This window comes from Numenius arquata, chromosome Z, assembly GCF_964106895.1.
Source record: "Numenius arquata chromosome Z, bNumArq3.hap1.1, whole genome shotgun sequence".
Classification (NCBI taxonomy): domain Eukaryota; kingdom Metazoa; phylum Chordata; class Aves; order Charadriiformes; family Scolopacidae; genus Numenius; species Numenius arquata.
Genome location: NC_133616.1, coordinates 13590461 through 13607642, shown reverse-complemented (window position 1 = coordinate 13607642; position 17182 = coordinate 13590461). Strand labels below are relative to the sequence as shown.

Sequence of the window (17182 nt, the reverse complement as noted above, 5' to 3'; positions counted from 1 at the left end):
GTATTTGATCCTGCTAAAGGCTCGTCCGTTGAATTGTTTTCTCCTCTAGAGGAAAGAGAGAGAGGGGGGCGAGCACAGAAGTTTTTCATGCATGTCAGACCTCCGTTGCATTGTTTGACTGTAGCTGACAGAAGCCCATTGATATTTTTGAAAAATGTGAGAGAATTAAAATAAAAAGCCCCTACATTATGTATTTTTCCACTTTGCATGAAATATTTTAAAGTTTTATTCTTTCAAGGTGCAAGGTAAAAATAATTGATTTTTGATAAACATTTCATAGAATCATAGAATGGTTCGAGTTAGAAGGGACCTTAAAGATCATCTAGTTCTGCTGCTGAACTTCTTGAAAAGCTGAAGTATCTAGTATTTTCACTTTTCACTCTCTAACTAAGAACAGGTTTTTGGTAGATTTTCAAGAAAAAATATTTCAAAATAACTACACCCTTTCCTGGAATGCTCCTGATCTTAAATCACCTTAAAAAACTTGTCAAGCGACACAGGCCTTTAACAGCAGACATAGTGTTATGAGTAAATAAATCTGTTTGTGCTTCTGCAGAGTGAAGGGAAAAGGTAAGGTAAGACAAGATAGAGGTAAGGAATCCTGGAGACGCGTAGTGGGGCAGAGCAATCCATCGGGCAGCTGCTGCCGGCACCATGGACTTTCTGGGCTGGAAAGGCTCTTTGGCGCGGAGGGATGAGCCGTAGCTCACTGCCGTGGTGTCAGACCCACGTGGGGAGACTGAGCTGCGTCTCTGTTATGAGCAGGGCTGGGGACCATCCCCAGTGGGCAGGTTGGATGTGACCACCCTTGTTGGAAGAGTTCAGAAGCATGGGCATGGTTTGCCCTGTGCTAGCTGGTCTCGCTTCCGAAGAGCAATCATGGGCACAATTGCTTTCAGCTGGATACTACAAGCCACACAGGGAGACAGCATTTTTGGATATAAAAGCATTTTATTAGGATTGGAAGTTCAATTTAATTGGATTATAACTTGGTTTAAAATGAGAATACTTTTCCCTTGACAATACTGCTTACCATAGGGGTTTCTTTTTTGGTGTATGTGAAACTTTCTCAATTTTAATGGCAGGAAAAAACCAGAAGTTTTATCCTGTAAAATTAGTCTTCTTTGGTGTATACTGTTCTGATACTTCATTTTTGTTTGGTTGGTTGGTTGTTTTTAACCTGCTAATTTAATGGTATTGAAAATTAAACACCATGCTGATTCCCCTAGTAAGTGTGAGCAGATGTGTTCATACCTGCACTTGTCACTGCTGGAGAACTTCTCAGTAGTGATGATGACAGGTAGCACATTAAGAAACAATACTAATGCATGTAAACTATGCCAAAAGACCCGATGGCTTCTCTCTTCTCTTTGACACACGGTGCATTTCTTATACCTTCCCTCCTGCCTAAATTCAACAAGAAACCTGAAGTTCTGGAAACTGAAATTGACAAGGTCTCAGTCTCTGTCATGAGTGTATAGACCACGTTAGATGTCATAGATTCTTTTTCTTAGTAGATTCTGTCCACTGCTAAACCACAAACTGAACAGACAGTTCAGGATCTTCAGACTGAACAAAACTAAAAATCAAACAAGTATGTGTTCAGAGCTAGTTAGAAAATGAGGAGTACAAATTCCAAAGTTCTCATGAGATCTCTGTCTCCTTTCTGATAAATTCTGAATTCACTGAGCTCTGCTCACAGCTTTGTGCACGGTAACAGAGCAGGTACAATCAAATAAAGTTAATCGCAGCCTGATGCAATCTAAGACACCTGAAAGCACATTAATAATTGTTCAGATTCGTAACTCATTAACCAGCTCAGCCATGGAGCAGTCCATTTTCAGAGGAGTTTGCTAACGGTGGACTGAACATCCGCATGTGTATGTTTGATTGGGCTCACTGGCAGAGGGCAGGAAAGGCAGCAGAAGGCAGCCAAGTATCCAGATGTTAAATTAACTTATTCTTTTGCTTTCAAGAGCCTGTCCTTGCTGCTCCAATCTACATGCACCCCTCTGAAAGTAAATGCAAATTCTGCATCTGAGGAACTGCTTTACTTACTGAAGGACCGAGCGGTAGTTCAGTGAGAATTATTTCTCCAGTCTCCGTGTCTCTGTTTTAGCTTTGCTGTGTGTGCTGGCAGACAGCAGGTGCTGCTCCTCCTGTGCAGGCAGCCCCAGGTCATATCCAGAGCCCCTTATCTCTTCTGTAATCCCAGGAGGCCTCTGGAGATCAACCTCCAAGACAAAGATAGCAGAAGGGGGGACAATGTCACATTGTCAGAAAGTCAATATTTTTGAATCCCTGAACGATTAAATAAGCATTGTTTCCTGCTTGTGCATTAATGTACAATCCGTTGCCAGGTGGGAGACATAAAGCACGTACAAAGTCTTGCACAAGCTACGGTTCAGTACCAGGAAGTACCTGTTGATGAAAGATAAGCAGCCCACCAGGATGCAAATGTTATTACTCTAGTAATTGCCTAAAATCATTTTTCTGCTCTTGTCAGGACACCATGCACTTATTCATTCTTGCTCGGCGTTTTATTCATGGGCAGAACCGGGTTGTCTCTCCATTTCCCATGCACTCTCATCTGATTTGTAGGAGCTGCTGTTGCCATCAGCCCCGATCCTGCCTGTTCAGGTTGCTGGTGCCCAACAGGGCCAGGGAGCGTTACAGGGGCTATTTTTTACCCGTAAAGAATCTATCAATACACCGATTCCTTCCCCAAGTGTTATAATATGTTACTGATAATGTTTGTGACCTTCTGCAGGCAGAATTGTTAATAGCTGTGTCTAGACATGGAGCAATTTTTCCTCATCCTATGGGTGTTTAACCTTTTCAGTTTTCTTCTTGCTACAAATGAACACAATCTCAGCGTCTCCCCAGAGGTTCTCATCACCAGCAGGTTGTCAAAATGGCAATTAATCAGTGGGGAAAAAAGATGCACTGACAACTTGTTGTTTTGTTTTTGTTTTTGTTTTTGTTTTTGTTTTTGTTTTTGTTTTTTTTTTTTTTGTGAAAGACAATTGACAGGCTTTTACTTATTTTCTCCTATTGTGTTTTGAGGAAAGGATTGAACCACCCAAGTTTCTTCAACCCGATCAACTATGGAGCAGAGAAATGTGTTACCAAAGCGTAGCCATGCCCAGCACTGATGTGATGCTTCTGCACCCTCCTGCAGGCACACCCGGCCATCTGGGTGAGGGGCAGTCCGAGGTGACCCCCACCTCCTCCAGACAGCTCGTCTGGGCAGAGAGGAGAAGGCAGGCATTGATTTGAAAAGAGGTTAAATAAAAGGGCTCTTGCAACCCAGCGGCGATCGCCCGGGGGAAGCAGCGTGATTGCAGGTTGGGCCAGCCGCAGCCACCAGTGTCACCGTGGAGACGGGCTGGTAAACTACAGGCCTCCCAAAAAAGGGGGGGGGCCAAGGCAGCCGGGTGTGTAAACAAGTAAAACGAGGTGGACAAGGAAGCTCTGCAGTGAGCCCACGGCCCTGCATCCCCTCAGCTTGCCTCCCAAGCCCGGCCAGAGCCCGGGAGCGGGGAGGCAGGGGGGGCACGACGCCATCCCAGCCCCCCGACACCTCCCAAGTCCTGGGTGGAAACCCCAGGTGCAGGATAGCATTCAGGTAAAGGATTTTCTCTCTTGTTTGTTAGCTCGCAGTGAGCTTCTCCTACCAGTTGAGCTTGCTGTTCAGCCGAGAGTAGGGGTTTTTAAATATACATCTGTCGTTACATATATATTTTGCAAAATATATGTATATGCAAAATCTCTCTATATATGCAAAATAGGAAGAGCATTAATGGCCTACCTGCCAGAAGACAGGAGTTGGATGATGCTGGGGATGGTGGAGAGGCAGAGGGGAGGCTGCAGGCTGCTGCGGAGGGGTCAGTGGGGTTGGGAAGCCAGATTTTTAGGGAGGTGTTTAGATCGTTGCCAAATACTGGCACAGTTTTCATGCTTTTAATAATTTAATGAAATTATTAGGAAAAACACCCCAAAGGCATGCAATTGGTTTAGGCCACTTAATCAGTTCCCACACTCTGAGATCTTTCTCTCAAGGGTGATGGATGACTTGTGTGTTTGGCCAGGACAGGGGCTTTCAGAAGCCTACGGTAATCCAGAGGCTAGTGTGGGTTTCAGTCAGCCACACTCGGGTGTTTTTCACAGGAGGATTGTGGACTCAGGTGAAGGATAGTGTATAAACGAATGGTGCTGAGCAGTAACAGAGCTTAGATTACACCCGGCTCTTTCCAGGTTTAGGCCTTGGGCTTAGAGGGATGCAAAGGGATCTGGTTGCTGAACAGCCTAAGGTTTTTCTGGAAAAACCCAACCTGAAATTTCAGGTTTTGTATTTGTTAAAAAGAAATGCAATCATTTCTCTTCAGCTTACACAACACAACATGGCCCATAGAAACAAACAATGCTGAGAACGTGGGGTATTGGAATTGCTCATAGCCCAGGCTGTTACACAAAACAGAACTCTCTAGAGTTCAGAATTAAATTAACCAGCCCCTTTTCCATTTCACTGTGGGAAACATCTGATGATCTTGGAAGAGATATAAGATTAAAACCATGCAAAATTATATTTAGGATCTTTTCTTGTTTTACTAATGATTATCAATACATAGCAACTTCGTTATTAATATAACAGAGAACTGCTATATTCAGCAAATCCTGACTGTATCTCTAGTTACTTTACATTATCCAAAAAGGGGCAAAAGCAAAATGAAAGGAGAGAAGAGAGTAGGTGAATCACTGTGAATCCTCCATCGTTGCTGTGATTCAGAATCTGTTTTCTTACAGATATTTTCTTACAGTACAGTATAGTCTTTTAACAGCTTTGGAAGGGTTTATCTCTAACTTAAACTAGCAGCCAACAGAAATAGGGAAGTGGTAGACAAGTTACTATGGACCAGACTCATGTGAACTAGGGTTTATATTTTATTTGTTTTCTTGTATTTCTTGCATGTATAGAAAGGATTCTCAGATGCGTACTGCTGTGTGACACAGGAAGTCAGGTTATGTTTAAGAGGCTTTAGTGAAATATGTCATTTAAGTGCAATCTCTTTATGAACAGACTGTATTTTCTCAGTTTTATATAACACCATGGTGATGGTAATTTTGTTATTGAACATTTTAGAGAATGTAGATTTGCAGCAGAAGTATTTACTGTTAGTGTTTTGAACTATGATGCACGGTGAAAAAATTACCTTATCTCTGCCTGTGGCATTAATGTGATTATTGGAGAGCTCTGTCTCACCTCAGAAGGAATACTGGAAAAAATTGGAAAAGTTCAGGAACAACAGCAGAATTATCTAACATCTGGAAACTCATTTTGTAGTGAGAGTCCTAAGCTCTGTCTAATTATTTGGCAAAGAGCGTTTAAAGGAGGCCTACAATCTTTCATCTAGTTAAAGAAAATAAAACAGCATCTAAAAATGGGGGAAATTCACACTAGGAACAAAGAATGTATTTTAAAAAGAAAGAGATTCAATACTGGAAAAACTTAGCCCAGAGATGGTGAGTTCTCAGCTGGAAAAGGTTCTAGGTGCAGAAGCGAACTGGGTACTTACTGCAGAGAGAACTGGGGACTGGCCAGTTTCAGTGGCTTTTATTGAGTTACAGGAGATCATAATAGATATCCTATCAGATGATCCCTCCTTAGCCTCGATTCACGAGTCTCTCTGCAATGATTATTTGATGCACGTCGCAGTATATGGAAACGCCTCCACTGAGCCTGAGGCAAAGAGCTCCTGCCCTCTTCACACAGTGTGCGTTTGTGTAGATTTTTGCAGCATGCAGTGGAGATGAATTGTGTCATTGTCGGTGTCAGGTTATGTTTGCATAGTATTTATAGATCTCTATAAATGTATAACATAGTATAGAAACTTAATGCGCAGTGCTATGCTTGCAATATGCAGTCCATATATAAATACATAGGCATTATATATATATAATGCTATAGTACATAATTATATAATGTAAATATAGCTTACATTGTGTTTATGTAACCTCACTGTATTTTATATTCTTGCCAGCTAAACATCTCCCCTTAAGGACAGGCGGGTGGTTGCAAAAAACATTTTTGACTGCTGATCTCACATAGCTGTAAGGTCTTTCTGGTCACTTATTAATGAGTTCCCAGAAGAACTTCGCTCATTCTGGCTGAAGCAAAAGGTGAAATGGTCTCTTTTCTACCATGATGGACTTCTGCAATATGCCAGTACTGAAACCATTTTGGGGGAACAAAAACTTATTATTTTTCTGTTTCTCCAATCCCAGCTGGTGTTGTCTGAAGGGGTTGCAAAAGTCAACACAGGTAACGTTACCAGCTACCATAGCCAATGCTCCATAGACTGGAGCAGAGTAGCAAAGATGAAACAGTTTAATTCCATATTTCTAAGAAGTTTTCTCTGGCTATTTCAATTCACACTGCTGCACATGCAATGATAATGAGACTGAAAGTGCAACGTGCACTGATGATGCCTCTCCTCCCAGAGCTGCCCATCTTCTTCATCTCCCCATCCCTGAGCACCCTCAGCAGACCACCGACTGCCCTATGAGTCAGAACAATTTTTACTCTCACAACTCTACCTGTGGGGAACGCTAACGGCAAACCTGGCCAGGCTGAGGAGGCTCTGCAGGGCTGTGGGGGGTGGGTGCAGCGGCAGCAGTGCTCTCCTGGGTGCCTCCACCAGTTTTCACTGTGTGCGGCAAATTCTTATCCACACTTTCATATTTGCATCTGGGTTAATCACAGGGGGGATGGCTGAGGTCTCCTTTCAGGGTTGGTGGCCTGTACTGGCAATATCCCCTTCTGATAGAACAATATAAGGAAAAGGAAACAGTCAAAACGAGTCCTCATGAGAGAGTTGCCAGTACCTTCCAAGGGAGGGATTTAGGATGCACCATATACTAAGGCAGGCTTCAGCACTCTGCCTTGTGGATGTGAATCCATGCCATATGAGTCCTTTGGTCTCCCAGATGCCGGGCACGGCAAGGCATGACCGAGAGATGGCAATCCAGGCCAAAAGAAATCTATCCAAAACCACCGACCCCGTGGAAAGACTTCGCCTGCAGTGTTTAGCAAGGGGATCTGCAGGCATCAAAGGACTTGGCAGGTAAGTCTAAGAAGTTAAATCCATTATTCAGCATAACATTTTTATCTCCAAGAAGCTCATAAGCTAAGCAGGGTCCAAAACTTGAGTTGCCTGGTTCCAGTGCAAATGCTGCAGACCACTTGGGGCTCCTGTGTTTGGGGAGGCAGGACTGACCTGCTCGCTTGGTGAAGGACTAAGGACTGTGAATCCCTCAGAGGAAAGTGCTTTCTTGAGACCAAGAACAAATCCTGATGGTGAGAGGGGGAGAACATAAAACATATCTCTCTCTTTGGTAGTCTATTATTAAGTATCTCAATACTTGGGATTTTGTGCTTCCTTTCCTTTGGGATGTGATTCCCTTGTGTATCATGATCTATTAGCTGTCTAGTCTATGGGAGGCGTCTAGACTCCTGCAGTTACCTTGAGAGTGTGGGTCACCCCACCCCTAGAAAAAGGGAGCTGGACCACAGATTGAAACCCCTCCGGGGCCCTGTAATCCACAGAGGGATACTAGGTGACCAGCTGGAACTTCATCTACTTGCCCAACTCTTAGATGGGTCTATGTATATAATGAGTAGGAAGACTCCTTCAGTTAAGGCAGCCTTCACCTCATTTAACTTCAGCTATGTAATATTCAGGCACCCAATCTAAGCAAGTCATCTCTGCTGTCAATAAGTGTGTGGGTTTTGGATTTTTGTTGTCCCGTCCCTCCTACCCTCCTTTCCCCCTCCCACCCCCCACCTTTGGTTGCTTTTTCTCAGAAGGTTGTACGAGAGGGAAATCTTATCTCAGTAAGGTGTCCCTGTGCTCAGGCACTGTGCTAAACCACTGCATCATTCCCCAAGTTTTCTTATGCATTTTCCTCAAATCGCACATTTTCCACAGAGTATTTCGGATTATGGATGATGACAACAGCAGGACCCTTGATTTCAAGGAGTTTGTGAAAGGATTAAATGATTATGCTATGATGATAGACAAGGAAGAAGCACAAGAGATTTTCCGGATATTTGATAAAGATGGGAGTGGAACAATTGATTTTGATGAATTTCTTGTTACGCTGAGAGTAAGTCTGGAATTTTATGTTATTACTGCAGTAAATGGAGAAAAAGCCTTGATTTGTCATTAGCTGAACATGAAAGCTCTGTTGTTCACCTTAGTAATTAGCAAAATTAGAAAAAAAAAAAGCAGTAGCTCTTGAGAAGTTAAAATAAACTATTTCCATCTAAATGTGCTAATGGGAAAAATCACCCTAAACCTATCACTTCTGTGAATGAGAAAGCTCAGAAGCCAACATGTATCTGCAATTTATTGGCAAGGCATAAGTCCCCTTGCAAATTAACAGAACAGAACAGAATAGAATAGAATAGAATAGAATAGAATAGAATAGAATAGAATAGAATAGTTGCAAATAAATCGTTGTGGGTTTGGGGCTTTTTACATTAATTGCTGCCTTGATTTAGGTACCTAAATCCCTATATTGCAGTCCGGTTACCTATGTGGTTCAGTCCACTGAACTCACGTCTTTGTACATCATTTTATGATGCATCTCGTTACAACATGAACTAGTCCAGTGGTGGTTTTCCCTAATGAACCACAGTGTGACTGATTTTGTTTGGAGCCTCTTTGCTCTGCAATAAAATAAAATAATAAAAATAATATAATAAAATAAATAAATAAAAAAAAATAATAATAGAATAAAAAAGTGTTCTAGGTAGCATTTTCTCTCTTATTGTCCATTTACTATTGTATTGATACCTAATAGTCCCAATCCCACTGCTTTTTTGGTGATATATTGCCCTTCCTAGCTTATGGGCAGTGTAGACTGTCAACAGTTTGTTGTCTCAAGTGCCTTGAAATAGTTTTACTATTAATAACAAGAGTTACTTAAATTTAGGAGTGGGCAAGTAGTTGGCAGAAATACAATGATTCTGTGAATATTTCCTTACAGCCTCCCATGTCGAAAGCAAGAAAAGAGATTATCATGCAGGCGTTTAGGAAGTTAGATAAGACTGGAGATGGTGTCATAACAATTGAAGACTTACGGGGGGTGTATAATGCAAAGCATCACCCCAAATACCAAAATGGAGACTGGACAGAAGATCAAGTTTTTATGGCCTTTCTGGATAATTTTGATTCGCCCTATGACAAAGATGGGAAGGTAGGTGAAACACCTAATGTCAAGCCATGAAATCACCACGTGACTCGGCATTTGACTTAAATTATGCAATGTCAGTGATTGCACTACAAACAACATGCATTTGTAGCACATTTAAAAAGTAAAATGGATGCATATCCTCTGTGTCGGACTGTTGGCCCGGCTTGCTTACACATTCAGAGGCAACAGGGCTCTGCAGGAGGTGCAAGGGTAGACATGAGATTGCATTTACAGGCTTTTAGCCTTAATGGTCTACTTTCATACTTTACTCTTAAGTATATCTTCAGACTACCCCGCATGATTGCTGATTTTCAAAAGCCACATAAATTGGAGGATTTTTCATTTCTTAGGAGAATAAATACCAGAATCCAGTTCCCTAATATGTGAATTACTTTACAGTTAGCACTCTCCGGTGAGACACTTGACTTGGAAATCACTCCATAACAGAGACAGATTTATCCACAGAGAGCTGGAGGGAGGGAGGGGTTTGGGGGAGCTGCCACGAGCCGTGTGGCCTGCAGAGCCACTGGCTGGGGCAGGGCTGGGAGCCCTTCTTGCCCTCTGCCTCGGCTGTCTGGTGCAGGTGGAAACCCCCTGTGATAGACTTCTTATGCATACCCTTTGTAACCATCTCTGAGTCAAGTATGCTTTGCTTCCCTTTGCTATGTGTCTGCAAACTTCTTTGGTCTCAACCTACATGTGTCTGACCAACTTAGAGCAATTGTGGATCTCCACGGTTCACATGGTGATAGTCCAAGCTATTAATAACAACAAACTACATAAGGTTTCACCAGCGCTTTGTGGAATGTCTTTAACACTTTGCACTTCTGAGGTTGCACCTGAGTTTTCATAGCTGCACTGCACTCATGACTTCTACCTGTCTAATGGCTGGCTACTACAAATCCTCCACTTGTTTTGTTTCCAACAGGCAGGTTCTCAGTTTGTAGGGAGATCGTGGTTTCTGTTTCCCTTGGGCATGACTTTGCACTGGGTAGAGCTGAATTCCATCCCTTTTTCTGTTGTGTCGTCCGCAGAGGTACCAGTTGTGTGAGTTGTCCCCTGCCTTCTCTGCAGCAGTGGTGACGTCTAGCAAACCTCAAGCAAAGTGTTCCTGCTTTTTCTGATGAGGTCATACAGGAACAAATAAATTGAGTCTCCAGAATGATCCTTGGCAAGTTCTGTGCCTTGTATGCTCACAAACACTGCAGTGTTTGAGCTTGTAGAAAAGTTACTCTCAGGACCTAGCTCTTGTTCATCAATCCTTAGCCCACCCAATTGCAGTTTCTTCTGAGAACTGACTGTGACTTTCCTGTGCCTGAATCAGAGGTCACTAATGACACTGGTATGAGCTGAAGACCTAAAATGCTTTTAGCAGAAATGCCTCAACGTTAAGTGTCTGCTGGGAAGGTCCTCTTCACTGTGATCTTGCTGGGTGCCTCTGAGAAAGGCAGGGTCAGCGAAACTTGTAATCAGTTCCTGACGGTAGGACAGGCTACAGGGCTCACTTCCCCTCACTGTCACATTGTATTTAGCTATCAAATGCACAATGCAGCAGAAGCAAATATTATTCTGTGATATTTATTCAAAGAATCACCTATACAGCTCAAGAGTTAAGGCATCACAAGAGACATGTACTGCTTGTATCTGATTATTATATTTTTAATGGTCATTTTAAAACTGAGTCAACCTCAAAATACCCATGAAAGACATTAAAAACTCTTATGTATTTGAAAGAATGTTTACTTCTTTAAGTGAGACCTGTTTAGAGCAATGATATTGTCTCTCTAGTGAATGGATATAAAGCTCATAGCTGTCTCTAGGTTGCACTAGAAACCCTATCCACTTTTATTAATAATAATGCAAAGAACCAGATTATAGTATCTCTGGAAAAAAAATGCATTAAAACACTTGTCTTCTTGAGCAGCACTGATTTTAACTTCAGTTCCTGGTAAAATTGGTTTAACTCTGCATGTTTCATTTCCATCCAAGTGTTCCTGGAGGACAAGAGCTCTTATTTCTAGCCAAGAAGTGAACTTGAGCAAATTTTCAGTATCTTCATTCTTCCTGGTGGATTCCTTTTCACTAGCAACAATGTGAAACAGCAGATGTTAAGTTTCATTTAGAGTTCTTCTGAATCTGTGGTTTTGACCTACCATAACATTAAAAAAAATAAAGGTTCATTTTCTTATTTTAAATCCTTCTGTCTCAGGTGACAACAGAAGAATTCATGAACTACTATGCAGGAGTCAGCGCTTCAATAGACACAGATGTCTATTTTATCGTCATGATGAAGAACGCTTGGAAACTCTGATCATATGATTAAAGGAGCAAGACTCCCACCTTTTGTAGGTTCCCATGATTAAGTGCATGCACAACAAAACACACATTTTCCATAATAACAGCTTCCAGTAACTGTTCCAATTACAGTCAATCTGCAGAATTAATTCCCAGATGCTTCGGTAGGCTAAGCCTCAGGGTATCGGAGCATAATCAGAGAGCATATCTGGCACCCAGCCACTCAGCAGATCTGTCCCTTTTCTCCCTGCAACCCTGACGTATCTTTTCTTTTCTGAGATGGGCTGCTCCTTTCTTCTCAGACATCTGCAGTAGGACCCTGTGGCTCCTGAACATATCCCCTCCTCTAGCATTAGATACAGCTCTGTTCGACAGAGGATGCAAAAAGAGGAAACTGAAATATTCTGGAAGGGTGGTGGTGTGGGGCAGACTGTTACAAACATGAGAAAGCCTGTCCCAGGAGGATCATCTTGCCTGTAGCACTGCAGCTTTTTGTCTTCTCAGGTCTCACTTGTGGGATGGGAGCAACTGCTCAGCTCTCTGCTGGGAATGTGCGAGTTCCCAATGCTGGGAGGCTGGAGGGAGAAACAATTCAAGAAGGGAAGACACAGATCAGAATAAATGCAAAATGCTCTTTAAAGCCCTGTTTTCTCTCCAGCTTACAACTCAGCATACAGTCATCTTTCCTTTGTGTGCCTTCTTTCAAACCTCTGTGGGCCTGCTTATAGCTTTTTTCTCCTTTTTGATTTCTTTCTTTTTGTACTGTGTGATCATCTCAGTAATATTTTTCTTTAAAGGGCATCTGTGTGTTACAGTATTTTCTTCTTACTGTTCTTGGAACATTTGTTTGTCTGGTAGCTGTTGCCTGTACACAGCTACACTGAAAGTTGCTTACTAATGTTTTTTATTTATTCTGGTTTATGACCAAGCTATGACTTCAGGGAACTTTCTGGGAACTCCAGAACTTATAACTTCCTTGTCATTTTCTGTTTCTGATGCCGAAAAAAGGATGGGAACCTGCCCTCGTGGTCACACCAATGAGGCAGTCTCAGTTCTGAGATCTTCTGTCCTTTTCCCATAGTGAGAGTGGGGAAATGGCGCACAAATGAAACTGGAGAAAAAAAGAAAAAAGAAAGAAAAAAAGAAAAAAGAAAAAGGAAAAAAGGAAAACGAAAAAAGAAGAGAATAAGAAGAGGTTGTGTGTGTGCTGTCTTATTATTCCTGCCTTGGCTCCTTTTATTTTTGTCTTCTTTCTGCTTCTCTGGCATCATTGTGCTGCTCTCCCAGACTGAGATGCTGCTGCTGTAGCAGAGTAAACGGCTTGTGTATGGCAGCATTAGCTCCACTTCAGGCTGGCAGCCAGCTAAAGCAGTTTGGGCTTATAGACCGGACTTTCAAAAGAGCTTGACTGATGAAGTCTCAGCTTGCGCTCAGCCTGGGCTGCTAACAGTTCAAACGCTGAAGTCCTGGGTGCTTGCTGCTCTGGTCCTGTGCAAACTCCACTTTTGTTTCGTCCAGCCATGATCTCAGTACAAGTAATAGTTTCTTGCAATTCCTGAGTAAGGGCTGTGCAAACTCAGTTTTTCTTTGTTCTGTAAGCCTCCAGAAATTTACACGCTGGCTGACACTGGAAAATGATGGAAAGAATCTCTGTGATTGCCAGCAATTATAAGAGGAGCCTCTACTTACTGCGATGCTACAGAAGTGCCAACATACCTTAGATGAAAAACAAACTTAGTGTCAAATAGAGGCTGTACATATTCTGGCAGTTTGAGTATAATCTATTTCTTTCTCACTTATTAATTGGCTCCACAACAGGGTGTCACGTTATCTGTTTTCTGTGTTTCAAATAAAAAGAAAGTTCTGTGAATGGACTGTGGGAGTCACAAAATGAAAAAAAACTATTTCCTTCTGACACACTATCTCATGTCTTCAGACCCCGCAGTGATCTGTTGTGCTGAAGTTTAATCAAGTGCAGTGGAAGTTTTAATCTGAGTAACTGCAACCACTTTGCTTTTTCAGTGCTAACCCTTTTCAATTTTACTTAATCCCAAGTGCAATACACCTTTTCAGAAGGGAGGAGTGGTACTGTAAGCAACTATGCTTTTTTTGAAGCCAGCAGAAGCTTCGACACCGGCCTTTGGGAGCCTGTGACAGCTGGGGAAAAGCTCAGTGCTCCAGGGTGAGCTCTCTGCACTGAGCTTGACTATTGGGGTTGTGGCGGAGGGGACCTGAAGGACGTGAGCCAGAAGAACTCAAACCCTATCTCCCTAGTGGGAGGGCTCAGCGCCCACCCTATGGGCAAGAGCCACAGCCGATGCACCTCCAGCACCCTCAGAGCAGCTCCCGGCTCCTCAGGTCTGCCTGTGTGCGGACCTCATTGCTCACTGGATGAGTTTCTCAGCATGTGGAGGACATTTTCCACATAGTCGTCATTTCAAAATTTGTATGGAGCATGTTTCCAAGGGCTGGCTTCAGATTCCTGCAAAGCCGGTGGCAAAGTTTGCTTTCACTTCTGTGGGAGCAGAGTTGCTCCTGGAGCAATCTGAGTAAAAACTGGTAACTGCAAAAAAAGTACAATGCTTTCTTTCGGGAAAAAGAAATGATCTGGGAAAGAATAAAACGTGATTTTTCACTTGTTCTACATGCTGTAGAACACAAACTGGAATCTGTGCCATAAGCAATGTCATTCGATTAATATGCCTGCAAATTCATGGGACAAACGCAGGCATTGCATGGATGGCTAGGCAGAAAAATCTCTACTAGGAGACATTCAGCCATAATGACACACTGGCCACACACCCCTCAGATTCAGCGGAAGCACTTTGCAGAGGCTAAGGGCAAGTTAAAGGAATTTGAACCAGACGTGAAGGAGTATCAGAGCTAACAGCAGGTGCCCAGGGCTGCCCTTTAGCACTTCACCTTCCCTGTCTGTTACAAGGGCATCTGGGAGAGCCAAAATTGAAGTTAAAGAGCCTGTATTCAGCTGCAGGCTGCTGTGTGCTGGTTACAGACCCAGCAGATGCTGGAGATAGATGGTGATGCAGGCTGTCCTGCCAGCCTGTGGTTGCACTGCACACACAGCAGATACTGGGAGATAGGTGGCAATGCATGCGATCATATCTGGCGCTACCATCAAGATTGTCAGATCTTGGTTGGTGCTTCATGTTTGAAGCACTATTTCTTCTTTCTGATTGTGCAACAGACGCTAAACAGGATGGCACAAACCATAGTAACATCTGAGTCTGCAGGGCTGTGGGCCAATACCAGAGGTGAAGGTTCTGCCTGCACATTGAGCTCCAGCCTGCCCTTGTCAGGACTAAGCTCTGCCCTCCTGGCCAGGCAGCACTGCAGCTTGCTCCAAAAATGCTGGTGGAGCCCTACGGTCCCTCACAGAGGGAAAAGGCTCCCTTATACCTCCCCCAAAACTCTTCCCTCACTCCCCACCTCTACCTGAGTCATCAGAGCATCTCTGTGACGTTCCCCCAAAAGAGCATGAGGCATGGGGGCAGAAAGTCAGGGCACAGCCTCTCCCTCTGGGGTCTTCCCCAAGGAGAGGCAGCACTCCTGCAGCATCCTTTACTGCATTTCAGTTTTGCCCCTTGTGTGCTTTTTGTGGCTTCATGTTTTTGTCCTGGAGAGGAAATTTTTGGCTTGATACAGTCCAGAATTATCGTTTGGCTCACGCTTTCTCCTCCAGCATAAATTTCTGGTTCAAGCAACTGAGTTTTAATGCAAGCCCCACTCACTGGCATATATTCTTGAAATTAGACCAGAAGGTGTATTCAGTGCCATGATTCATTTTGTTGGTCTCCTGGCACAAAGCTGTGTTGGCAGAGGCAGATGGAGGCAGCTGAGGTTTTTGCAGATGAAACCACCTGCGCACATTGCCGTGTAAAAGCCGACGTGGCTTTATGTAACAGCTTTTACACAGAGCTGCCTCAAACCTCTGCAGCCGCGTGGGCAGAGCAGAGCTTTGCCGTCCCAGAGCTGGGCTCGTGGCCTCTGCTGTCACTGGCTGGCAGAAGGAGCGAGCCTGGTGGTTTTGGTTATTTTTGCCTCCCAGTTCCTTTCCTCCACACCAGGAACAGCAGCAGCAGCAGCATTATGCTCCGCTTCCCCTGGTAGAACAGATAACGCTGAGAGCAACCTGCTGCCCTTGGCAGCTGCCCACTTTCTATGACTTTCGTTATGATCGCAGCCCGTCCTGTTTCTCTAGAAACCCTTTCTCATAGCCAGCTCAGGAGGAAGCGGTGAGCAGAAAGCAGGTTTCCTAGTGGGCTGGACTTAATGCCAAGTCCTCAGGTGCCTGAGAGCAGCCTCCCCGTACTTGAAGCCGCCCCTGGCCATACTGGTTTTCTCCATGATTTCAAAGCGAGCATTGGTTTTGGTTCCATCACCTCTTCAGCTGTCACACCAACAGCGGCTGCGGGAGGTGGGAGCACTGTAGCATTGTAGCAAAAGCTGGTTTGTACCCTACCCCAGGCAGCCCCGTTTCTGCCAAAACCTGGACCCAGGCTTCCTCCTGGCTTTCAGCGTTGCCACTGATCCCAACAGGAGCTGCAGCTGGAGAATGGGGATGGGATTCAGACTTTGCTGAACATCTTGACAAGCAGGAAATATAAGAAAGAAAGGAAGTGCAATGTTTTGTGAAAGTTAACTCAAGCCTGGTATTCTGTTGAAAAGCAGAAATTGTGGTAAAATGTGAGCAGTGTTTATTTTCCAGAAATAAATCTGTTCTTTTTTCATGGAAAATGTGGTATTTTTGCCAAAAGCTGCAATTCTTTTTTTAGTTTATTTTCAATTGACACTTTAGCATTCGACATTTACTGCGTTTTTTTTGTTTGTTTGTTTTGTGTTTGTTTTGTTTTTGCATTTTTTTAGCTTATGTATATTTTCTGGAAAAAAAAGTAGTAGATTTCTTTAGAGAAGCTCTGACTTTGTGGCATAGATTTATTCCTTTAGACATTTCCACCAATGCATTTCTACTTTGTTTGTCATTTTTTTATTGCTTGACTAACCTTTGGGGCTTTTAATATTAATTTGGTGATAGTGCTAATGTTGGAATAATCTAATTTCATTGGTTTTTTTCAGTCAATATTTACCAATAACCTGAATAACTTTCCATATATTCATTTTTCCAGGACATAGCAACAGCTCTGTCTCCCAGTGCAAAAAGCTCAATCCATTGACCTCAGCGTCATTGGACCAAATGCTGTGTGAGACCTTGCTGCAGCAACACATCCTAATGTCAGAGGATGGTCAGTCTGATCTAAAAATCAGACTTACCTGGAAGATGTAAAGAATGCATCGCATTACATAAACATCCTGCTTTGGGCCACAGTATAGCCATCACACATTATAAACACTGGTTTTCTCATTCTTAGGTTACAAAAGATGAATTTTTGAACTACTATTCTGGAGTTAGTGCTTCTGTGGACAACGATGCCTACTTCATTTTAATGATGAAGAAATCCTGGAAACTCTAACCTTTGCTTTCATTTGCCCCAACTTCTGTGGGACCAGAGACTATAAAGAAGTGAAACACTGTTTAGTTTGTTGTGGGTTTGATTTTTTTTTCCCAGTTCCTGTCTGAGCAACGTTTTCAGAGCTGCACGGTTTGATGGCA

The 17182-nt window shown here is 43.2% G+C and overlaps 1 protein-coding gene across 1 annotated transcript; it reads left to right on the top strand.

Annotated features, from left to right (window-relative positions):
• Nucleotides 1-6966: 6966 nt before the first annotated feature.
• On the top strand, nt 6967-11569 carry CAPSL (calcyphosine like). The gene is made up of 4 exons (XM_074166604.1): nt 6967-7124; nt 7989-8166; nt 9052-9261; nt 11468-11569. The coding sequence occupies exons 1-4, from the start codon at nt 6967-6969 to the stop codon at nt 11567-11569; spliced, it is 648 nt and encodes a 215-aa protein (XP_074022705.1).
• Nucleotides 11570-17182: the final 5613 nt, after the last annotated feature.